The sequence below is a fragment of the Monodelphis domestica genome, chromosome 3 (assembly GCF_027887165.1).
Source record: "Monodelphis domestica isolate mMonDom1 chromosome 3, mMonDom1.pri, whole genome shotgun sequence".
NCBI lineage: Eukaryota > Metazoa > Chordata > Mammalia > Didelphimorphia > Didelphidae > Monodelphis > Monodelphis domestica.
The window spans coordinates 72,790,832-72,815,574 of NC_077229.1; the positions used below are offsets into that span (position 1 = coordinate 72,790,832).

General features: G+C 44.5%; 1 protein-coding gene across 1 annotated transcript; it reads right to left on the reverse strand.

The window, feature by feature from the left end:
• Window positions 1–217: 217 nt before the first annotated feature.
• Window positions 218–20,284, reverse strand: IL12RB1 (interleukin 12 receptor subunit beta 1). The gene is made up of 9 exons (XM_056820978.1): window positions 20,049–20,284; window positions 17,825–17,994; window positions 16,152–16,327; window positions 13,578–13,611; window positions 10,606–10,725; window positions 8,646–8,981; window positions 6,542–6,721; window positions 3,096–3,233; window positions 218–288 (listed from the first exon to the last, which is right to left on the reverse strand). The coding sequence occupies exons 1-9, from the start codon at window positions 20,195–20,197 to the stop codon at window positions 218–220; spliced, it is 1,374 nt and encodes a 457-aa protein (XP_056676956.1). The 5' UTR covers window positions 20,198–20,284.
• Between the last annotated feature and the right edge of the window lie 4,459 nt (window positions 20,285–24,743).

Here is a 24,743-nt window from a genome sequence, read left to right on the forward strand (position 1 = left end):
TGAAAGAATATGCTAACCTAGTTTAAAACTCAGGGAGTTCCTCCATAACACAGAAGTTGTGGCCATGTCTCCTCGGATCTGAATGATGTAGGAAGTGCCATTACTGAGGTTTCTTATTGTATACTGTGAGGCAGAAGCATCCACATGATGAACTGTTCAAAGACACAAGACCACAGTGAGTTTGCTGGAAAGGGGAGCAAGTCCCTTCCCTTGACCTTCAGACAATGTGTTCCAGTGTCCGTGTGTCCAGTGTCCATCTTTCTGCTGGAGTGTCCATCATGATGGTGCCTGCCACGAGAGACTGGAGAAATTCAGGAGGTGGCAAGAAGCCAAGACCAGGACAAGACTCAAGCTAGGTTCAAGATAGAAAGGCAGGGTGAGACAATCTGAGGACCACATCCAGACAGGATGACCAACTGGCCAGAGTTGGGAGTCAGGAGAAAGTCAAGTGCCCAGGAGTCTAAGAGTATGAAAGCAGCCAAAGTAAAGGCAAAGCCGTTGGTAAGAGACCAGGCAAGCATATGGAGATCGTAACAGACAAAAACAGCATGAGACAACAGAAAGAAGGGGGTTTTATAAACTGTAGAGTATTATATCTGTGTAAAGTCTTTTTTGTCGAATTATAGAATGCCAGGGCTAGGTGGACCCTAGGACAAAGGATATCAGAGCTGGAAGGACACTTACAACACAGAATGTCAGAGTTGGTAGAGGTCTTGGAATCCAGAATGCTAAAGCTGGGAGGGAGCTTAGAACACAAAATGTCAGAGCTGGGAGGGAGCTTAGAACAGAGAATGTCAGAGCTGGGAGAGTCCTTAGAACAGAGAATGTCAGAGCTGGGAGAGATCTTACAACAGAGGATGTCAGAGCTGGGAGGGATCTTAGAACAGAGAATGTCAGAGCTGGGAGAGACCTTAGAATAGAGAATGTCAGAGCTGGGAGGGCCCTTAGAACAGAGAATGTCAGAGCTGGGAGAGTCCTTAGCACAGAGAATGTCAGAGCTGGGAGGGAGCTTAGAACTGAGAATGTCAGAGCTGGGAGGACCCTTAGAACTGAGAATGTCAGAGCTGGGAGGACCCTTAGAACAGAGAATGTCAGAGCTAGGAGGACTCTTAGAACAGAATGTCAGAGCTGGGAGGGAGCTTAGAACTGAGAATGTCAGAGCTGGGAGGGAACTTAGAACTGAGAATGTCAGAGCTGGGAGAGTCCTTAGCACAGAGAATGTCAGAGCTGGGAGGGAGCTTAGAACTGAGAATGTCAGAGCTGGGAGGACCCTTAGAACAGAATGTCAGAGCTGGGAGGGAGCTTAGAACTGAGAATGTCAGAGCTGGGAGGACTCTTAGAACAGAATGTCAGAGCTGGGAGGGATCTTAGAACTGAGAATGTCAGAGCTGGGAGGGAGCTTAGAACTGAGAATGTCAGAGCTGGGAGGACTCTTAGAACAGAATGTCAGAGCTGGGAGGGATCTTAGAACAGAGAATGTCAGAGCTGGGAGGGAACTTAGAACTGAGAATGTCAGAGCTGGGAGAGTCCTTAGCACAGAGAATGTCAGAGCTGGGAGGGAGCTTAGAACTGAGAATGTCAGAGCTGGGAGGACCCTTAGAACAGAATGTCAGAGCTGGGAGGGAGCTTAGAACTGAGAATGTCAGAGCTGGGAGGACTCTTAGAACAGAGAATGTTAGAGCTGGGAGGACCATTAGAACACAGGATGGTGGAACTTAAAGGGACAATAGCATAAAGAATGTGAGCTCTGGAATGGTCCTCAGAAGAGAGAACATAGAAGTAACTAGAAAGGACTTGACTGGATAAGTTCTTAAAACACAAATCAGAAAATATACCAACTGATATAAGGCAAGTTAATGTAACTTCCAACTTACAGATGGTTTTGTTGTTCTTTTCATTCCAGCATTGGATGACATAGTTCTTCAATACTCCAGGGCACTTGCTGATTGGAGAGGGGTTCCATTCCAGGAATACTTCGTGGGATCTTGATATATTTGCTGTGAAGTTCCTGGGACCAGCTTTCAAAACTGAGAATATCAGCAGAGGTGAGGGGGCAGCTCCCAAATAGCTTTTAGGAAGAGAAAACTATACATTTTATTAATAAAATAGGAAAAGATCCCAAGAGAGATCCCAGGATGGGAGGAATAGGGATGACCACAGGAGCATCAATTAAATGGTAGAATCATAGAATTGAAGCTGGAAGGAACCCTGTAGGCCATCTAATACACCCACACACACACACCCTTCATTTTGCTGATGAGAAACTAAGATTCAGGTCATGCATTGAGGGCTCATCAGGTCAGAGAAGGTTAGAAAGAGGGCAGGTTTGCACTACATTCATTCATTCACTCAGTCAGTGTACATTCAAGAAGTGGCTACTGAGTACAGGCTAGTCTGAGGGTGACAAAGATAAATAAGGCTCTGTCCTAGCAAGCTTACAATGTGAGAGTACAGAATAAGTCATACAGGACTGCAGCAAGGGGTGAGATGTGATAAAGGACACAGGAGAGAGACAGAGGTAGGAGTCAGAGCTGTAGGGAGGGAAGAACCCTTTGGGGAAGGGAACAGTAGGGAAGGCTTCCCAGAGGAGATTGCCTTCGAGCTGAACCAGAAAAGATGAGATTGGGGAGAGCAGAGACCTGATTACCACATCCTCCGTTACATAGGCATGTCGCTTCCCTTTTCTTAGGCTCAATTTCCCCTAAAATCAGCATTTTGGACTAGATCAGAGGTTCTTAACCTGGAGTCCACAAACTCCCAAAGGATCCATAGATAGAGATCAGAGGTCCATTAAATTGGATGGAGGGAAAATCACATCTTTATTTTCACTAACCTCTAAATACAAGTTAGCATTTCCTTCAATTACTTAAAAAAATTTTTTTATGAGGAGTCCAGACTTCTCCAGATTACCGAAGGGATTAATACTGCAAAGTTAAGAATTCCTTGGCTAAAGAATCTTTAAGGTCCCTTCAAGGTGAGATGCCAGGTGTCAATATTCTGCTGACTTGGTACCTGGCATCAGCTATCCCCAAACCCTCCATGACAACTGGATCCCAAGGCCTGATTTCTCATTTGGGAGATAGGTGTAGACTTACCATCTCCACTGAAATGGTGGACAGAGAAGACAGTGACCCAGGACTGAGGGTTTCTAGGTTGGTCTGAAGCATAAATATTGATCTGGTAACATTTCAAAAGGTCCATGATCCCTAAAGCTTTATCCCGGCTATAGATCACTGAGGGGGAAAAGAACAATGTCAGATCCAGGAGAAACTTGTCCCTCATTCAAAAAACACTATCTGAGCAGCTGGGTAGCTCAGTGGATTGAGAGCCAGGCTTAGAGATGGGAGGTCCTAGGTTCAAATCTGGCCTCAGACACTTCCCAGCTGTGTGACCCTGGGCAAGTCACTTGACCCCCATTGCCTAGCCCTTACCACTCTTCTGCCTTGGAGCCAATACACAGTATTGACTCCAAGATGGAAGGTAAGGGTTTAAAAAACAAACAACACACCATCTGTGAGCAGGGCTCTGGGCTGACCTCTGCAGTGGGGAGAAAAAGAAAAAGAAAGTGATCTCTCAAGGAAAACAAGACATGGGCAAGATAGCTATAGTTTGGGGCAAGATGAGATACTGGCCATGGAATAGGGCTAGGGTCAAGTTTTAAGGGGATTCATAGAAAAGAGACTTCAGTTTAAGTCAAGTGCCACCTCCTGTGTGAATCCTTTCTGCATTCTCTAAGCTACTAGGTATGCCTCCCCTGCACTGATATGACCCTGTGTGTACTTTGTATATATTGTGTATTGTATGAGTGTTGTTTCCCCTACAGAATGTGGACTCCATAAGGATGAGGACTATTTGTTTGTTTTTTTCTAAGTTCCCTGTGCCTAAAAGAATCTGACCCATAGTAAGGGCTTAATTAATGTTCTTTAATGGATTTATTAGTGTGGTGGGGAATGGCTTATAAGAAGAGAAGAGCTTGAGTAGGAAGATGATAGAAAAGGCAGACCTAGGCGCTGTCCTAAGTGCTAGAGGATTCTGAGTAGTGGGGCAGTCCAGCCAGCAAAAACTATTACCGACCAACCTTCTTCCAGTGACAATAAGATTACACTGCCCTGAGAGTTACTGGAAAATCAAATAAGACCCCAATTCTCTGGTTAATTTCATGACATTGGGCAAATTTCTACCAGTACCAGGAACAAGCCAACCACTAATCAGAGCTCTGGCCCAGCACTAGACGTTATTATTGACTCAGAAATCTTGTATTATCCTTCATCTTAAGAGAGACAGCTTGGTCCCAGTGGGAAAAGACTTGGACTGGGAGGCAGGAGATTCTGGTTGGAATTCTGGCTCTACTGGGGGGCAGGAGATTCTGGTTGGAATTCTGGCTCTGCTGCTGATTTCCCGTAAGACCTCAGTCATCCTAACTGAAAAATGAGTGCTATCTCCCCCACCCACTCCTCGGGTAAGCAGAAGAAATGCGAAAATGCTTGGTAAAACTGCCTGGGGCTGTTCACACAGGCTAGAGTACTATTGTTCCCAGTGCCAATTAGAGTCTCACACCCACTCTTTAAGGTCTCAAGTGGCACAGAGCCAGGTGTAGGATGAGCCTCTCCCCAGGGTGAGAATCAATGTTTACAGAACACGTTGGAGAGCTGGGGAAGCTAGTTGCAGAGTGATTACCTAGGTGTTATGTATGGTGTGATCACAGGTGATTGGCCCTGACACCCTCAAGAGCTACATTTTTCTCTGTTTGAGAAGAGAAATTGAGCTGGCTGACATCTAACATTAGATCTCCTTCAATAATGTTTCCTCTGAGTCTAAACATTATCACTTAGAAAGGAAGGGTGGGGATGGGCTTGGATGTATTTAAGACCCTCCCTTCCCTGCTCTGATAGTCCAATTGTCAGACTAAACTCTCCCAGATCTGACATTTTAGGTTCTATAATTTCTTCCTTCAAAATATCTCTACTTGCCCCTCTTCTTCCCTATGATATTGTTGTAGTTGTCAGTCAGTCATTTTCAGTCATGTCTGACTCCATAATCCCATTTGGGATTTTCTTGGCAAAAATACTGGAGTGGTTTGCCATTTCCTTCTCCAGATTATTTTACAAATGAGGAAACTGAGGCAAATAGGATTAAGTGACTTTCCCAGGGTCATACAGCTAGGAAGTATCTGAGGCTGGATTTGAACTCAGAAAGATGAGTCTTCCTGACTCCAAGCCTGGTGCTCTGTGCACTGTGGTATCACCTAGCTACCCCCCTGTGACATTGACATCACCTCATCCCCTTGTACCTAGACTAGTCCTATTACCTGTTCGTTAGTTATTCTGCTTCAAGTTTTTCCCCATTTCAATTCATCCTCCACTCAGCTATGAAACTGATATTCCTAAGGTTCAGATCTGACCATGGCCCCCCACCACTCAATAAGGGAAGGCATTTACCAAGCACTTACTATGTGCCAGGGACTGTGCTAAGTACTTTCTACAAAGAGTATCTCATTCCAGCCTCATAACAATCTGGGAGGTAGGTGCTATCATAATCCCCATTTTACAAGTTAAAGAAATTGAGGCAGGGTCTTGTTAAAGGCTTTGCCCAGGGTCACAGAGCTGGTCTATGAGTCTGGGGGTAGATTTGAACTCAGGTCTTCCTGAATCCAGGCCCAGTTCTCTATCCACTTCCACCCTATAATTGCCTCAATGAACAACTCAACAACAACAACCACAAAATGTGTTGGGTTTGGGGTTGTTGTTGAGTTGTTTGAGTCATAGCTGCTTCTTCATGATCTCATTTGGAGTTTTCTTGGCAAAGGTCCTAGAGTGTTTTTCCATTTTCTTCTCCATCTCATTTTACAGATGATAAAATTGAGACAAACAGGGATAAATGACTTGTCCAGGGTAATTCAACTAATAAGTGTCTGAAGCTGGATTTGACCTCAGGGAACCGAGTTTTCCTGACTCTCGGCCTGGTACTCTACCTATTGTGTCACCTAGTTGCCTTAGTCTGACATATAGGAGGAACTTAATAAGATGCTAGTTGACTGACTGAATTCTATCTCTGACATTCAATGTTCTAAAGGCCCTCCCTTAGATATTCTGTGATTTTTTCATTTAAAAATTATTTTAATTGATATTTTCCCTTTTTACATCACATTCACTTGCCACTTGATATATTTATTTTCCTACCCTTTCGCCAATAAGATTTCCCCCCACCCAATGTTCAGTAAAATTAACCAACATATTTAAAATATCTGAATTGATGTGATGTTGAGGCGTTGATCCATATGGTATTTGAAAGAAAGGTACCAAAGGTAGCGATACAATTTTGACCCTTTTATTTGCCAAAAAGCAAAGAATCTAGTGATTATCAATAATTATTAACCAAAAAGCCTACTCTCCCACCTATACAAATCTTTTATTTTATGATATTCTGTGATCTAAGGGCCCTTCCAGCTCTGACATTCTCTGTTTTAAGTCCCTCTCAGCTCTGATATTCCTTGAATACCCTTAAATGTAAGCCGTCGTTAGCATTGTGCTTTTGGGTGTACCTTTCCTGTCATCTTTTTCTTTCCGGGAGCTCTTCAGAACACAGGCGGCATTGGTCCAGTTGGCAGTGTGAGGGTACCATTCAATGCAATAACTCTTGACACCACTTTCTGAGAACCATTGCATTGTCATGTTGTCTTCTGAGGTGCTAATGTTCAGAAACCCTGCATCTTGGATGAAACCTGAGGATATATTAAGAGACAATCACACTCTTTCAACCATTGTGGCACCCATTATCACTTACAAGTTGTTTTGTACAAGTCGGCAAGGTGCTTTATAGCTTATATGTCGTTTCCCCATCCATTCTCTTCATTTCTTTACAGTAGAATTGACTGGTAGGTAGGACAATCAGGCATTATTGGATACTATCCCCATTTGATAGACTGGAAAACTGAGACTCAAAGAAATTAAGTGAGTTGACCCAGGTCACGTAGCTCTAAAGTAATGGAGCTGGAATGCACACCCATGCGTCCTCTCAATAAACCACAGTTTCAGCTCAATTGCCAGATCACCAAGCAAGACATAGAAGAGAAGACTGAGAGGAACAATGACCTTCCTCACATGGTTTCATATGGTTTGTCAGTTACACAGGCCTTTCAGTCCAATAACCTCATCAGAGGATTAGTAACCAAAGGCAGACATCAACTCCCATAAACACTGTAGGAATGGTCTAGACTTTTAAGGAATTCTAAACACATGATCTCATCTTCTACCTTTGCACTGGCTGTCCCCTATACCTAGAGGGCTTTCCCACCTCACCTGAAACACTTGACATCTGCTTCTTTCATGTCTCAGCTCTAGGTAGGAGATATTCTCAGTCCTCCTCTGGGCTGGGACCTTCTCTTCTAAGGCTAACTTCCTTCCTTCTATTCTATATGTATATTGTGTAACTCTCTTTTATTTATAGTTTTACACCCTCTATGTTACATGAGCTTCTTGGGAGCAGAAGTTATTATTGTGTTTTTGTCTCTCTTGTATTCCCAGAGCTTTGTACGGTGCCTGGCACATAAGGGATAATGAGCCCTTAATCAGTGTTTGTTGATTAATCTTTGTTGGAAGGTGTTTTCCACATTCTGGTGCTCCAAGATTTCATTCTTTCCTATGCTGAGTTCTTCCAATTCTAACAGGCAATGTTTTATATCTTACATTTAGCTGACAATCTATTTTAAGGGCCTTCCCAGCTGACATTTCTTGTTCTAAAGGTCTACCCAACTCTGATCTAGGGTTCTAAAGTTCTTCCCAGTTCTGAAATCTTCATTTTAAAATTCCTCCCAACTAGGCAATACAGCGGATAGAGCACTGGGCCCAGAGTTAGGAAGATCTGAGTTCTAATCCAGGCTCAGACATTTCCTAACTATGTGACCCTGGGGAAGTCAATTATCCTCTACTTGCCTCAGTTTGCTCAAGTCTAAATAGGGATAGTAATAGCACCTAACTCCTAGGTTGTCATAAGGATCAAATGGGATAATATCTGTAAGCACTTAGGACATTTAACATAGTTAAGCTTAACAAACATTCATTCCCTTCCCCTTCCTATCTTTCCTTCTTAAAAAAAAAAAAAAGAATCCTAAGCAACAGGAGGAAGCTGGGTAGCTCAGTGGATTGAGAGCCAGACCTAAAGACGGGAGGTCCTGGGCTCAAATCTGGCCTCAGACATCTCTCAGCTGTGTGACCCTGGGCAAGTCACTTCACCCCCGTTGCCTAGCCCTGACCACTCTTCTGCCTTGGAACCAATACACAGTATTAATTCCAAGATGGAAGGTGAGGGTTTAAAAAAAAAAATCCTCATCTGCCATCTTAGAATCACTGTGTATTGGTTCCAAGGCAGAAGAGCACTAAGGACTAGGAAATGGGGGTTAAGTGACTTGCCCAGGGTCACGCAGCTAGGAAGTGTCTGAGACTAGATTTGAACCTAAAACCTGTCTCTAAGCCTGGTTCTCAATCCCCTAAGCCACCCAGATGGCCCCTTTCCCTCTAACTTCTAAGGTATCTCTGCCCTGAAACTCTGTCCTCGCCCTCAATTTTGCCAGTTTTCCCTTCTTCTGCTGGGTTGTTCTCTCTCCAATGTGGTCACAGAGAGACACACCCACACCCATACCCACATACCTGAGTTGGGATCAGCAGGGATATGGAATGTCCTGTTTAGCTGGGGTCCAAGGGTGCCTTGGGTTCGAATGATGACATCATATTCTGCCCCAGAAATTTGGATCACTTTCTCCAGACTCATTTTCTTCTTAGACTTTGGTTTGCAGGGGCAGGAAAGCATCTGAAGAACAAGGCTGAAACTCACTTCCTCCACGCAGTTCTGGGGCTGCCTTGATTGCCTGGGCTGCTCAGGAGTGAAAGGGACAGATTCAGAGGTGGGGATGCTTAGTGGCTTCGTGCAGTCTAGCTTTAGAGTGAGTTCACTTGATGCAAACCAGTAGAAAAGGGAAAGCACACCTAAGAAGCCCAGGAGGAACTAACTCATTCCCTCCCTTCCTTTCCTGGGAACTCACGCATAGTCTGGAACATTGTGGTTACCTTAAATTGTTGTTCAGGGGTTTTCAGTCTTGTCCTGCTCTTCCTGATCCCATTTGGGTTTTTATTTTTAACTCCTCACCTTCCATCTTGGAATCAATACTGTGTATTGGCTCCAAGGCAGAAGAGTGGTAAGGGCTAGGCAATGGGGGTCAAGTGACTTGACCAGGGTCATACAGCTAGGAAGTGTCCAAGGTCAGATTTAAACCCAGGACCCGCCCCTCTCTAGGCCTGACTCTCAATCCACTGAGATACCCAGCTGCCCGCCTCCCCATTTGCGATTTTCTTGGAAAGATATTAGGAGTGGTTTGCCATTTCTTTCTCCAGCTCATTTTACAGGTGAAGAAACTGAGGCCAACAGGGTTAAGTGATTTACCCAAGGTCATTAAAGCTAGTAAGTAGCTGAGGCTAAATTTGAACTCAGGTCTTCCTGGCTCCATTCTCAGCACTCTATCCACTGAGCCACCTGGCTTCCCTCCAGTTAAACATAGGTAAATAAATACAAGAATAACTTGGAATGCAAGATTTAACCATGATGTTCCCTCAAATTCTTATAGGACAAATGATAGATCTCAGAGAGTTCTCTGTCCATATTCTACTCATCCTCAAGCTTCTGTAGGAAGGGAACCGAGCAGAGAGTGTCATCTCCCTTTGATACGTGGGTAACCTCACATCCAAAGTTCGTCCAAGCTTCTAATTGATCAGTGATTTAGAAGGAGGACCAAGGGGCCAGCTGGGTAGCTCAGTAGATGGAGCCCAGAGATGGGAGGTTCTGGGTTCAAATCTGACCACAGACACTTCCCAGCTGTGTGACCCTGGGCAAGTCACATAACCCCCATTGCCTAGCCCTTACCTTTCTTCTGCCTTGGAACCAATACATAGTACTGATTCTAAGGAAGAAGGTAAGGGTTTAAAAAAGAAGGACCTAGAACTCAGGGTCATTGTCTTCCACGTTAGTGCTTTCCCCATTGAATGTCAGTGCCACCTCCACTGGCATTTACAAAAGTACCTCCCAGTCAAAGATCAGGTCCCTCTTTCCATTGTTATCAAGTTTTCCCACTGTGTAATTCAGCTCTGGAATTTCTGGAAAGAGAGGAATACATTTTGTCCATTAGATCATTTATTAGTTTTAAGTTAAATATCATTAGAAATTGAAAGGCCCTAGGGGGGAGCAAGATGACTTGGTGGACAGAGACCTAGAAATAGGAAATCCTGGGTTTGAAACTGGCCTCAGACACTTCCCAGCTGTGTGACCCTGGACAAGTCACTTAACCCCCATTGCCTAGTCCTTACCACTCTTCTGCCTTGGAGCCAATACTTAGTTTGAATTCTAAGACAGAAAGTGAGGGTTTAAAAGAGAATAGAAGGTCCCTTGGAGAATGCTGGCATTGGAAAGGATCTTAAAACATAGAATATCAGGGACTGGGAAGGTACTTAGAACCCAGGATGCCAGCGCTGGAATGGAGGTTAGGACAGAATATCAGCTAGAACCAGGAGTGTTGGGGCTAGGTTGGGTGGAGGGGAAGAATGGGGGCTGCCCACTTACCAGCAGGAATGCAGATGGACCTGCTCCATTCACTCCACTGACCAGTCGGGGAGGCTTTTTTGTGGCGACGGAGCTGGATTTCATAGGCAACAGGTGCCTCGAGCTGGAGGCTGCAGATCTCTAAGGAATGACCAAGCACCACAGGCTTGTTAGCTGGTGCCACACACGGCGGACGAGCGTAGCATTGGCATTCAGCCCCTGGCTCTACTGCCAGTTACCTGTGTGACCCAGAAAGGCCCTTGATCTCACTGGAGACCAGCATTCGCATCTCTGCAATGAGTGGAGAGAGAGGAGACAGCATCTTGGCCCTAGATTCTAGGGTCCCTTCCTGTTCTAAATCCCTGATCCAGCAACAGATTGCACAGCAGAGACGGTCCTTAGAGCATAGAGTGGCAGAGCTAGGAAGGCCCTTAGAACCCAGAATGGGAGAGCTGGGAGGGTCCTTAGAACAGAGAATGTCAGACCTGGGAGGGTCCTTAGAACAGAGAATGTCAGAGCTGGGAGGGAGCTTAGAACAGGGAATGTCAGAGCTGGGAGAGTTCTTAGAACAGAGAATGTCAGAGCTTGGAGGGAGCTTAGAACAGGGAATGTCAAAGCTGGGAGAGTTCTTAGAACAGAGAATGTCAGAGCTGGAAGGGAGCTTAGAACAGGGAATGTCAGAGCTGGGAGAGTTCTTAGAACAGAGAATGTCAGAGCTTGGAGGGAGCTTAGAACAGGGAATGTCAGAGCTGGGAGAGTTCTTAGAACAGAGAATGTCAGAGCTGGAAGGGAGCTTAGAACAGAGAATGTCAGAGCTGGGAGAGACCTTAGAACAGAGAATGTCAGAGCTGGGAGAGTCCTTAGAACAGAGGATGTCAGAGCTGGGAGGGAGCTTAGAACAGAGAATGTCAGAGCTGGGAGGGAGCTTAGAACAGAGAATGTCAGAGCTGGGAGAGTCCTTAGAACAGAGGATGTCAGAGCTGGGAGGGAGCTTAGAACAGAGAATGTCAGAGCTGGGAGAGTCCTTAGAACAGAGAGTGTCAGAGCTGGAAGGGAGCTTAGAACAGAGAATGTCAGAGCTGGGAGAGTTCTTAGAACAGAGAATGTCAGAGCTGGAAGGGAGCTTAGAACAGAGAATGTCAGAGCTGGGAGAGTCCTTAGAACAGAGAATGTCAGAGCTGGGAGGAAGCGTAGAACAGAGAATGTCAGAGCTGGGAGAGAGCTTAGAACAGAGAATGTCAGAGCTGAGAGAGTCCTTAGAACAGAGAATGTCAGAGCTGGGACAGACCTTAGAACAGAGAGTGTCAGGGCTGGGAGAGACCTTAGAACAGAGAATGTCAGAGCTGGGAGAGACCTTAGAACAGAGAATGTCAGAGCTGGGAGAGTCCTTAGAACAGAGGATGTCAGAGCTGGGAGGGAGCTTAGAACAGAGAATGTCAGAGCTGGGAGAGTCCTTAGAACAGAGAGTGTCAGAGCTGGAAGGGAGCTTAGAACAGAGAATGTCAGAGCTGGGAGAGTCCTTAGAACAGAGAATGTCAGAGCTGGGAGGGAGCTTAGAACAGGGAACATCAGACCTGAGAGGACCCTTAGAACAGAGACTGTCTGAGCTAGGAGGACCCTTAGAACAGGGAATGTCAGAGCTCAGAGAGAGCTTAGAACAGAGAATGTCAGTCAGAGCTGGGAGAGTCCTTAGAACAGAGACTATCTGAGCTAGGAGGACCCTTAGAACAGGGAATGTCAGAGCTGGGAGGGAGCTTAGAACAGAGAATGTCAGAGCTAGGGGGACCCTTAGAACCCAGAATGTCAGAGCTGGGAGAGAACTTAGAACAGAGAATGTCAGAGCTGGAAGGGAGCTTAGAACCCAGAATGTCAGAGCTGGGAGGATCTTTAAAATGGAATATCCTTGATTAAAGTTTTAGCTTTAAAAGATCACTTTATTGCAAATAAGAATAATATGGAAATAGGTTTTGAACAATAATAACCCAGTGGAATTGCTTGTCACCTCCAGGAGGGGGAAGGGAAGAGGGATGGGAAAGAACATAAATCATGTAACCATGGAAAAATATTCTAAACTAATTAGTTAATTAATTTAAAAAATAAATAAAAATTAAAATGGAATATCCACGCTGGGAGGACCCTTAGAATCCAGAATATTAGAGCTGGCGGGGGGGGGAGGGGGGCTCTAGAACAGAGAATGTCCAAACTGGGAGGATCTTTTTTTCCCCTTTATTATTATTTTTTAAACCTTTACTTTCCATCTTGGAGTCAATACTGTGTATTGGCTCCAAGGCAGAAGGGTGGTCAGGGCTGAGCAATGGGGGTCTAGTGACTTGCCCAGGGTCACACAGCTGGGCAGTTAGATTTGAACCCAGGACCTCCTTGTTTCTAGACCTGCTTCTCAATCCACTGAGCCACTCAGCTGCCCCCTGGGAGGATCTTTAAAAATGGAATGTCAGAATGGGAGAACCCTTTAAAGACAGATTATCAAAGATGGGAGGGACCTTAGAACACAAAATGTCAGAATGGAAGAAACTTTAGAACAATATTAGAGCTGGGGGTGGGAGAGCACAAAGGCCCCCTAGTACCCTGGGAGCCCTTAGAACCCCAAATGTCTATACTGGAAGGGTCCTTAGAACAGAGAATATCAAAGCTGAGAGGGACCTTAGAATACAGATCTAGACAAGACTTTAAAATAGAAAATATATTTATTGCAGATGGCAGGGACTTCAGAGATCTAATCCAACCCCTTTCTCTACAGACAGTAAAATCAGGAACCCCAGAGAGGTTAGGAGACTTGCCTGGGTCACAGAGTAAACTAATGGGAGAACTGGAAGCAGAACCCAGGACTCCCGCCTCCCAGTGAAGGGCTATTTCCAAACTACTCTCCTCCTGTGTTGCCTCCTACTGGAAGAAGGTGTATTAATCAAGCAGTTGCCAGGGAGAATGACTCTATTTCCCCAGCAGGGCCATGGAAGTGGCTCCTCTGTTCTTACCAAAGTCAGAGTTCGTCTGGGCTCCACAGTCCCCCTGGAAAGAGATGGTTTGTCATTAGCATTTGGGGCAGCAAAGTCGCCTTGGAACAGAGGGCAGAGAAAGGCATGTTCCAAGTTACTGCAGAAACAGCTTTGGCCATGCATTATCTTAGAACTGGTCTGTAAGAGGTCCTCTTGGGCAACTTCCAGTGTGGGAGGCCCCTTCGCACAGATCATAACCCATCCGTGGCTTACAAGAGAATGCCTAGCGGGATGCAACATAAATTGGGCTTAAATAACATATTCAGGGTGACAAAGCCAACAAATGTCAGAGACTGAATTTGGATCCAGGTTTTCTGGTCTAAACGCAATAATTTATCCGTGACCACATGTTGGCTTGTGACTTATTCTTTTGACACTGTATTGATTATGTAAATGGGACTGGCATCCTGAATTTGATGTCACAGGTCCTGAGTTCAAGTCTCCACTATGTACCTGTGTTGACTTTGGATGAGCTATTTGCTTCCCCTCTCTTGGCCTCAGTTTACCCCTATGTAAATATTGTTCAAACCCTTACTGTCTGTCTTGGAATCTAAGTATCTGTTCCAGGACAGCGCAGTACAAGCTAGGCAATTGGAGTTAAGTGACTTGCCCAGGGTCACAAGCTAGGACGTATTGGAGGTCAGATTTGAATCCAGGACTTCCTGTCCCAGACTTGGCTCTCTTTCTCCAGAGCCAACCAGCTGCTCCTGCCCCTGGGGAAAATTGAGGTGAGAACATTGAAATACATCAGTGACTCCCAACATGGGCTGGAAACCTGTAGGAGACTTTTGGAGTTATTGGAGGGGCTCCTCAAATTCACACGTACCCCAGCCGAGGCAGCTTGGTCTGTATTTGGCCCCCACAAACTCATTATGTGGTTTAACACAGCATAATAAATAAGCAAATATACCTTCTATAGCCTGGATGACAAATGCCTGTGTAGCTATTCTTTTTGAATATACATATAGAGAAATACTTTTGTGATTAATGAAATAGAAATTCATTTCAAGTTGTTACTGAACTGATAGTGTGTGTGCTCGTGTGTGTGTGTGTGTGTGTGTGTGTGTGTGTGTGTGTGTGGTGTGTGTGTAAACAATAAGCACAACTCAGGTATCATCTCCTCTGGGAAGACTTTCCTGATTTCTCCAGTTGTCGGAGCTGGTCCCATCACAGATCCTATCAGATACTTTTTATCCTCTCTACATATATTTTGTATTTACTTATCTGTGGATATCATTTCCCCTTACGGAACAATACGATCCTGAAGGCAAGGACTGTTTAATTTTTGCCTAAGTGTCTCTAGAATGTCAGAGCTGGGAGGCAGCTTAGAATAGAGAATGTCAGAGCTGGGAGAGAGCTTAGAACAGAGAATGTCAGAGCTGGGAGGGACCTTAGAACAGAGAATGTCAGAGCTGGGAGGGAGCTTAGAACAGAGAATGTCAGAGCTGGGAGGGAGCTTAGAACAGAGAATGTCAGAGCTGGGAGAGAGATTAGAACAGAGAATGTCAGAGCTGGGAGAGTCCTTAGAACAGAGAATGTCAGAGCTGGGAGAGAGATTAGAACAGAGAATGTCAGAGCTGGGAGAGACCTTAGAACAGAGAATGTCAGAGCTGGGAGAGAGCTTAGAACAGAGAATGTCAGAGCTGGGAGGGACCTTAGAACAGAGAATGTCAGAGCTGGGAGGGAGCTTAGAACAGAGAATGTCAGAGCTGGGAGAGACCTTAGAACAGAGAATGTCAGAGCTGGGAGAGAGATTAGAACAGAGAATGTCAGAGCTGGGAGAGTCCTTAGAACAGAGAATGTCAGAGCTGGGAGAGAGATTAGAACAGAGAATGTCAGAGCTGGGAGAGACCTTAGAACAGAGAATGTCAGAGCTGGGAGAGAGATTAGAACAGAGAATGTCAGAGCTGGGAGAGTCCTTAGAACAGAGAATGTCAGAGCTGGGAGAGACCTTAGAACAGAGAATGTCAGAGCTGGGAGGAAGCTTAGAACAGAGAATGTCGGAGCTAGGAGAGAGATTAGAACAGAGAATGTCAGAGCGGGGAGGGAGCTTAGAACAGAGACCTTAGAACAGAGAATGTCAGAGCTGGGAGACTCCTTAGAAGAGAGAATATGTCAGGGCTGGGAGAAACCTTAGAACAGATAATGTCAGATTTGGGAGGATCCTTAGAACAGAGAATGTCAGAGCTGGGAGGGAGCTTAGAACAGAGAATGTCAGAGGTGGGAGAGACCTTAGAACTTAGAATATAAGAGCTGTGAGGGTCTCTAGAACATGGAATGTCAGAACTGGGAGGGGTCCCAGAAGCCATTTCGTACAACCCCCTAATTTTGCCAATAGGGAAACTGAGACCTAAAGCAGGGGAAATATTTGCCCAAGATCCCACTGCGAAATTGTGGCTGAGTAGGACCCAAACTCTCATCTCATAACTCCCATCCCAGGTCCTTTCCATTTCACCAGGGGGCCAAAGATAGCCACTCATCCTTTGGGATTAACAACTCTCTCTCTAGTGAACTTTCACAGAAGATCTTGCTCCTGAAGTGGGCCAGGCTTACCTGTTCCCACGTTCCATTCCACGTCCTGTAACGATATTCTGCTATTGCATCCTCTTGCTTTTCAGGGATCTTCCATTTGATCATGAATTGGTCATGGATCTTGGAGACTGTCATCTCTTCGTTTGGAGGATCAAACTTGACTGTAATCACAGACATAATCATATGAAATGGCATGACTTAATGGCCCTAAAAATAGAATGCTCGTACACTTTAAAGGATTGAAGAGAAGGGACACAAAGAGTCTGAACATTTCACAAAGACACATTGGCACAATCTGCCCTTATCTCTTCCCCTCACTAGCTGCTCCAGCCAGTTTCATATGTAGCATCCATTAAGCTTGGCAGCTTGCTTAGAATGGTTGGCACAATGGTTAGAACGCCAGGTCTAGAGTTAGGAAGACCCGATTTCAAATCTAACCTCAGGAACTTAATAGTTGTGTGACCCTAGACAAGTCACTTAACTCTGTTTGCCTCAATTTCCTCATCTGAAAAATGAGCTGGAGAAGCAAAGGGCAAACTACTCCAGTGTCTTTTTTTTTTTTAACCCTTACCTTCTGTCTTAGTATCAGTTCTATGACAGTAGAATGGCAAGGGTTGGGCAATCAGGGTCGAGTGACTTACCTAGGGTCACACAGCTAGGAAGTGTCTGATGCTAGATTCATATTCAGGTCCTCCAGACTCCAGGTCTGGAACTCTATTTCAGTGCCACGTAGCCCTCCCCTGTCCCATATCTTTGCCAAGAAAAACCCGATTTGGGTCACTAAGAGTCAGACGTGCCACAGATGACTGAACAACCTAGCTTATTCCATTTGTTGCTACTCCTCCCTCCCCCCAAACTATATCCTTAGGTGACCAGACCATGGAAACGCAATCACTGAGGCATCACATGAGATGCTTCGTGTCTGAGTCAGCTGTTGACTCACTTTCAAAACCCCCCTATTTCTAGAGCCTGTCCTCACTGTTGCCATAGTTTCTGTCTCCTGACTGTGCACTCAACTGGCGCTAGAGCACATCTAGACCTCAGGTCCTTGAATTGTCCTCCTCGACTGACCCTCTTCCTTCAAGAAGGGAAACTATTGTCTGGCCAAGGGGGGCTGGACAAGGGATTTCATCTATGTTGCATTCGATTTAGCCAAGCAGCTTAGGTTCAAATACAAGCTCTATTATTTACTACCTTGGACAAGTCCTTGCATCTGGTTTCCTTTTCTTTATTATTATTATTTTTTAAACCCTTACCTTCTGTCTTAGAATCAATACTGTGTTTGGGTTCCAAGGCAGAAGCATGGTGAGGGCTAGGCAATGGAGGTTAAGTGACTTGCCCAGGGTCACACAGCTGGGAAGTATCTGAGGTCAAATTTGAACCCAGGACCTCCCATCTCCAGACCTGGTGCTTTATCCACTGAGCCACCCAGCTGCCCCCATTTCCTCTCTGAGACCCCTTCCACTCTAAATCCTACTTACAAGGTTATAGTTCTTAGATTTAGAAAGGATCTCAAAGGCTATTTGGTTCAATCCATGCTTCAAGAAAGAGTCCTCTCACTAGGACTCTAGAAAAAATGGCCAAGAAGCTTCCCCTGGAGGATCTCCAGGGTTGGAGATCCAAGACAGTTACTCCCAAGGCATCCATCAATTCACAACTTGCAAAGGAAATAGAAAGCCTCCAGATTTACTTACAGGCCCTGCAGAGCACCAGGGTGATCTTCGGGGACATTGCAGTCCAATTTCCAACTCGAGACTCCACCCAGAATGTGACATTCTGTAGGATGGGCACCTTAGCTTGGTCAGTAAAACTGACTCGGTTGGCCTTTCCTGCTTCAAAATAGCAACAATTCCCATTTCTAAGGCTCAAGAGGAGAGAGAAGCCTTGGGTCACAAACTGTAATCCTTGGAGAGGACCGTGAGACTGGAGGGGCTCTGGAACTCCCCAAGATTGGCCCATGTCCAATTGCTCCCGAGAGGGGGAAAAGACTATGTGGGACGGCCATCCAAGACCACCTGAGCATACAATCCATGTGACAGAATTGACATAAAGGGTCAGCATATGGATCCACCACCAATCCATTAACAACAACATGGCGCTCATTTTAACCACTCACGAGGGGTACCCCAGCAGAGAGCTCCTGAACTAGCTCTGGGCTCCCAGAGTTTCAAACTGATTGTTAAATTCTCAGAGTGAGCATTGATTGACACTTCAGAAATCATCAGACACTATAAATCAGGGATGGATTTCTTAAATTTGATTTTTTATTTCATTGCTTGTCTACATTTATGAAAGTGATGGAGAAAGTGTTGATCATGTAGATTAAACTTAAAAGTCTGTCCTGATTTTTTTCTTACCATCCTTACCTTCTGTCTATCATACTGAATATCAGTTCTAAGTCAGAAGAGTGATAAGGACTAGGCAATGGGGGTGAAGTGACTTGCCCAGGGTCACACAGCTAGGATGTGTCTGAGGCCAGATTTAGATCCAGGATTTCCCATCTCTAGGCCTGGCTCTCTATTCACTGAGCTACCCAACTGTTCCCAATAATTTATTCTCTGTTATCATCCATTTGTGTCTCACTCTTTGCTTGGCAAAGAAAGCATAGTGGTTTGCCATTTCCTTCTCCAGCTCATTCGACAGATAAAGAAACTGAGGCAAACAGAGTTAAATGATTTGCCCAGGATCACACAGCTAGTAAGTCTGAGGCCAAATTTGAACCCAGGAAGATAAATCTTCCTGACTTCAGGCCTGCCACTCTATCTACTGTACCTACCCCTAAAATTTATCATTTCCTATTATATGTAGGCAACAAAATTAATCTGAGAAGGGGTCAATAGGTTTTGCCAGGCACAAAAAAAGGTGAACAATCCTGATGTAATCCAGCCCCAAAATTTTAGTGAAAGGGAAACTGAGGCTCAGGGAGAGGAAAGGACTCAACCACAGGGGCCTTCCTTATAATGAATACTATTTTACTTAAACTTAACTTGGAAATACTTTTCACAATGAGATTTGTAATAAATCACAAATTATCATTATATTATTATTTTTTTATTTAAACCCTTACCTTCCATCTTGGAGTCAATACTGTGTATTGGCTCCAAGGCAGAAGAGTGGTAAGGGCTAGGCAATGGGGGTCAAGTGACTTGCCCAGGGTCACACAGCTAGGAAGTGTCTGAGGCCAGATTTGAACCTAGGACCTCCCGTCTCTAGGACTGGCTCTCAATCCACTGAGCTACCCAGCTGCCCCCTTATCATTATATTATTAAGGAGATACAGAAGGGAGGGCTGGCACTGGTAAAGTCAATCTTTTACAGCTTCCTTTATTGGTTCTTAACCTGGGTTCCATCAACTTAAAAAAATACATATCTCAATAACACTATTTCAATCAAATTGTTTTCCTTTGTAATCATGTATTTGAGCATGTTATTCTAGATGGGCATGATGGTGCACGACCATGATGCCAAATATGGAAGATTGCTTGATGTTCTAAGCTTCAGGAGGGCTAAACTGATTGGCTGCTCACACTAAGTCCTGAACCAATATGGTGAACATCCAAAAATGAGGAAGTGGGGAGAACTATAGTCTGCTTAAAAAAGAGGTTAATTGGCCCAAGTCAGAAACAAAGCAGACCAAAGACTGTGCCCACCAACAAAGGGATCCAGATGACCCCAGCATCTCCAGAATGGATGAGATAGGGAGACACAACCCAATATTATTGAAAAACATCATTCTAATGAGCCCTCCGAAGACCAAAAGGATCCACGACACGAGGAAATTTTCAGAATTTCTGTTTTAGGAGGTGAGTGTTGAGCCAGGATTGCTCTGGTTTATTGACGGTTGGAGACTTAATGGTTCTGCCATTTTCTTTGCCTTTGGGAGGCACAGAATGAGGTGATTCTGGAGCGTTCTACTTACCAGAACCGAAGGAAGTGGGTGACATCAGTGGGGTCACCATCATACTGCCAAGAACACTCATAACCACTTGAGATAATCCTGTAACAACGTAGTTCCCTTGGAGCTTCTACCACTGAGCCTGAAAAAGACCACAAGAAGCCCACGTCCATTGACTGTCTCTTAGGTGAGACCTTAAAACAAAGTCTCGAGGAGGTCAATCAGATCAGTCAGCTTGTCGGTTTGATATTCCCAGCGTCTCCAGAATGTACTTCATTCTCACCGTGGAAGGAGGGAAACAAGCACGTCCATGTCGGACAGCTAGGTGGTGCAATGGACCGAATGGCCTCTCTGGAGTCAGGAAGACTTACCTTCCCAAGTTCAAATCTGGCCACAGACACTCTCTGTGTCGTGCTGGCCAAGTCACTTAACTCTGTTCGACTTCGTTGCTTTCTTCATCTGTCAAATAAGCTGGAGAAGGAACTAGCAAAGCACTCCAGTATCTCTTGCCAAGAAAACCTCAGATGGAGTCATAAAGAGTGACAGAAAAATGACTGAACAACTATGTGCTAAATAGTTTATAAATATTAGCATCTGGTAAGTTGCTAATAATAGTTAGGAAGCTGGATACTATTATTATTCCTTTTTTACAGTTGAATAAGTTGAGGAAGACCAAGATTAAATGACCTTACCAAAGTCACACACACCAGTAAGTCTCTAAAGCTAGATTTGAATTCAGGTCTGATCGAGTGCTTTTTTTATCCACTGGACCACTTAGGTACCTGTTAGAATTCTTAGAATTCTTTTTTCCTTCAAGATTTCATTCATTGCTGCCTCCTTTTTTCCTTCCCTTTTTAAACCCGTACCCAAGCATCCCATGCAGGACAACTAGTTGTCACTCTAATGTCTGAGCTACAGATTTCACAGGAATATTATAAAGAACATATGAGATAATAAATATAAAGTGCCTTGCAACTTTGTAAATATGTTTACAAAGCATTTTATAAGATTATGGACTCAGTTCTATTCCCTCGCCTACCTGATACTGTTACTGGTAAAACTAAGTATTAATTCTAAGACAAAAGAGCAGTAAGAGCTAGGCAGTGGGGACTAAGTGACTTACCCAGGGTCACACAGCTGGGAAATGTCTGAGGTCAGATTTGAACCCAGGTCCTTTCCATCTCCAAGCCTGGAACTCTATCCACTCTGCTGTCACCTGCCTCCTCCTCAAAGTCTTTCCTGGTCCCCCTGACTAGCATTTTCTTTCTCCAGAAAGCATGGACTTAAACAGCTAAGTCAACTACTTCTACTTGACACCATAAATAGAATTGGGAAGAGCTTAAATATTTGTACACTGAGTACCCTCTGTTGACTGGAGAGGGTAGTGCAGACTTTTGGGAGACTAGTATCCATGTCCCAGAGAGTTGCCTGGGGAGGAGTGGCTGAAGAAGTGTGCCACCTGGTGAGCAACTCTAGTATTACACTGCATGGATGGATAATTAACAGTGTCCAGTTGTCATCCTGTATGCTTAAGGAAAGCAGCATGAGTTGATTTGACCCGTTGCCACACCTGCAGCACCCTAAGTACAAGGATGCATTGGAATTAGCTCAAATTGGCTCTCAAGAATCTATGAGTACATTTTTCAGGGGAAGCATTTATCCCTTGGAAGTCAGCAAATGTTACAAATCAGACTTGAATTATTGTTTTGTTGATTGTTCACACTTAAGAAAGTTATGGAGAAGGGACACCTAGATGGTTCAGTGGAGAGAGCCAGGTCTAGAGTTGGGAAGTTCAAATCTGGCTTGAGACACTTCCTAGCTGTATGTTCCTGGGCAAGTCACTTAACCCTTATTGTTGAACCCTTACTACTCTTCTGTTTTGTAACCAGTATTTAGAATCGATTCTAAGGTAAGGATTTTTTTAAAAAAGAAAGTTGTGGAACAATGTTAATAATGCAGATTAAACTTTAAAGCATGTTCTGTATATGTTCCCATTCCCACCCAGAGAACTGATTGTTAAACATTTACAAACAAGCACATTTTTACCCAAGCATCTTAACTAGGTCAACTAGTTGTCACCCTAATGCCCAAGCTGCATGTTTCATAGGAGCATTATAAGAAGCATATGAGATAATACACATAAAGTACTTTGTAAACATGAAGGTACCTGAGCCTCCTTCCCAGGAGGGCAGCTCTTGGAAACAGCACTCCCCATTTTTGCATGCCTCACCTGTGTTGGAAAAGACAAAGGTTGAGTCATTTGGTGCAGGGTGGCAGCTTGGTGACTCAGTGGATTCAGAGCCACATTTATTGAAATAACAAATTCCCACCTAAGTTTTCCAAAGTCATATGATCCATATTATCTCCCTCCCTTCTTCCCTCCTCTCTCCTAGAGCCAACAAGCAATTCAAACTGGGTTATTTATGTATTATCACGCAAAACATTTCCATATTATTCAATTTTGTAAGTAAATAATCTTATAGAACCCAAACCCCAAATCATGTACCCAAATAAGCAAATGATAAATCCTATGTTTTCATCTGCATTCCTGCTCCAACAGTTCTTTCTCTGCAGGTGGACAGCATTCTTTTTCATAAGTGGATCATCATTGCATTGCTGTTAGTAGCAAAGCCTGTCACACTTGATCGTCCCACAATATTGCAGTTACTGTGTATAATGGATTTCCTGGTTCTGCTTATTTCACTCCGCATCCGTTCACATAGGCCTTTCCAGGAGAGCCAGATCTAGAGATGAGAGGTCTTAGACTGATGTTTCCTTGTTGTGTGACCCTGGCCAAGTCATTTAACTCCCTTTGCCTAGCTGTTACTACTCTTCTGCTTTAGAATCATAGAAGGAAAAGGGTTAGGTTTGGGGGTTTTTTTTTTAGTCATTTAGTGGGAGGGAGTAAATGGGAGGTTTGAGACTTCCTGCTAGGAAGAGGAGAAAGGGGAGAGAGGATCCTTAAGAAGAATTCCAGTCCCATTTCTACAAAAGAATTCCTTCCGGAGCTCCCAGGTGGCCCCTATACTAGATGATCCCTGGTTTCTGATGCCCCAAGCCCCTCTCTCTAGGGGTTGGGATCCCCATATGGACATCAAAGATACTTGAGGTCCCCAAATCCAATCTTTTTCCCTTTATTCTCCTCTCAGTAATATTTTATCATATTTTCCCCATTTATATGCAGAAGCAATTTTTAACATTTGTTTTCTGACCTTTTTTGATTGAAATTCTCTCCCTCCCTCCCACCTCCCTCTCCAAGATCTAAGCAATCTGATATGCTCTACAAGTGCTATCATGCAACACATATTTCCATATTCTTCTTGTTGTGAAAGAAGGCACGTATTGCACATTCAGAAAAATCATGAAGGAAATAAAAGAAAAATGGGATGCTTTCGGCTGTGCTCAGACTCCATTATTTCCATCTATGGTGATGAATGGCATTTTTCATCTTGAGTTCTACCTCTTTTCCTTTGTTAATATGGGCTCTTTAAAGTTCCCAACATACTTAATATACATTATTTCATTTGGACATCACCACAATCCTGGAAGGGAAATACTTTCTATATATGACTATTCCCATTTTTCAGATGAGAAAACTGAGGCTAGAAGCATTGAAGAAGCAAAGTCACATAGAGGATAGGAAGGGCATTGGGAATTAGAAAGCCATAGGTCTGAATCAAATTCAATTCAAAAGCTGACTCTTCTAATCTTGCCTCAGATACTGCCTATCTATGTGACCCTGGACAAGTCACTGGATGACTTTTTGTGCATCCGTTTCCTCATTTGTAAAATGAGGGAGGTGGACTAAATGGCTTCCTAGGTACCCTCCAACTCTGATTCTATGATTCCCTAATGGACATGCCTTTAGTCAGTATCATAAAAGGGATTCAAACTCTAGCCTGCCTGGCTCTGGGTTCAGCACTCTTCAGGATATCGTGGTGCCCAAGAGGCAGCCTGAGAGAGTTGCAGGTAGGTGATGTGGCGGATGGAATCAGGACGACTCATCTTCTTTAGTGCAAATACTAGCTGTAAGACCTTGGGCAAGTCACTTAACCCCTTTAGGCTCTGTAAAATGAGCTGGAGTGGGAAAGGACAAAGCACTCTAGTAACTCTGCCAAGAAATCCCCAAATGGGCTCCGTCACATAGAGTTGGATATGACTGAGAATGATCCAACAACAGCAACAACACCAGAGATGGAGGCACTGGGGAACCGTTGAAAGGTCTGAAAGAACAAAGTGGCCTTGGAGGACATCCAATCCAACCCCTTCATCTTACCTGAGACTCAGGAGACGAGAACATCTGTCCAAGGTTACACAGACATCAAATGTCATAAAAAAGATTATTCTGATAGCAAGGTGGAAGATGGACCAGAGAAGAGAGAGACCGGAGACAGGGCTGCCTCCTGGGACGATGCTCTGGGCTAGGAGCCGGGAGACCTGGCTCTTCCACAGGGTGGCTGTGTGAAGTCAGTTCTCCCCTCTGGACCTCAGTTTCCTCATCTTTGAAATGGATATGATAATCCACATTACCTGTTCTACAGGGCCCTAACAGGATAAACTCCTGGGAGTTCCTACATAGAAAGAGCAGCAGAAATGCCTGCTCGGACATCATCAGTCCTGGAGAGCTCATTTTCCAAAGACATTCTTTCCCCCAAAACAGCAATTTCGAGGGAAGAAGTGCTCTTTGTGATAACTCCATTCCCCCTCCATCAGTCTCTG

What these genes read in the sequence shown, in the direction of transcription:
- IL12RB1 (XM_056820978.1), bottom strand. Translation starts at nt 20,197, where the DNA reads ATGGACGTGGGCTTCTTGTGGTCTTTTTCAGGCTCAGTGGTAGAAGCT. An exon ending in GGAATGGAACGTGGGAACAG is followed by an intron (nt 13,612 to 16,151) that starts GTAAGCCTGGCC and finishes ATCTCTTTCCAG; the next exon opens with GGGGACTGTGGAGCCCAGAC. An exon ending in GTCCATCTGCATTCCTGCTG is followed by an intron (nt 8,982 to 10,605) that starts GTAAGTGGGCAG and finishes TGGGCTTCTTAG; the next exon opens with GTGTGCTTTCCCTTTTCTAC.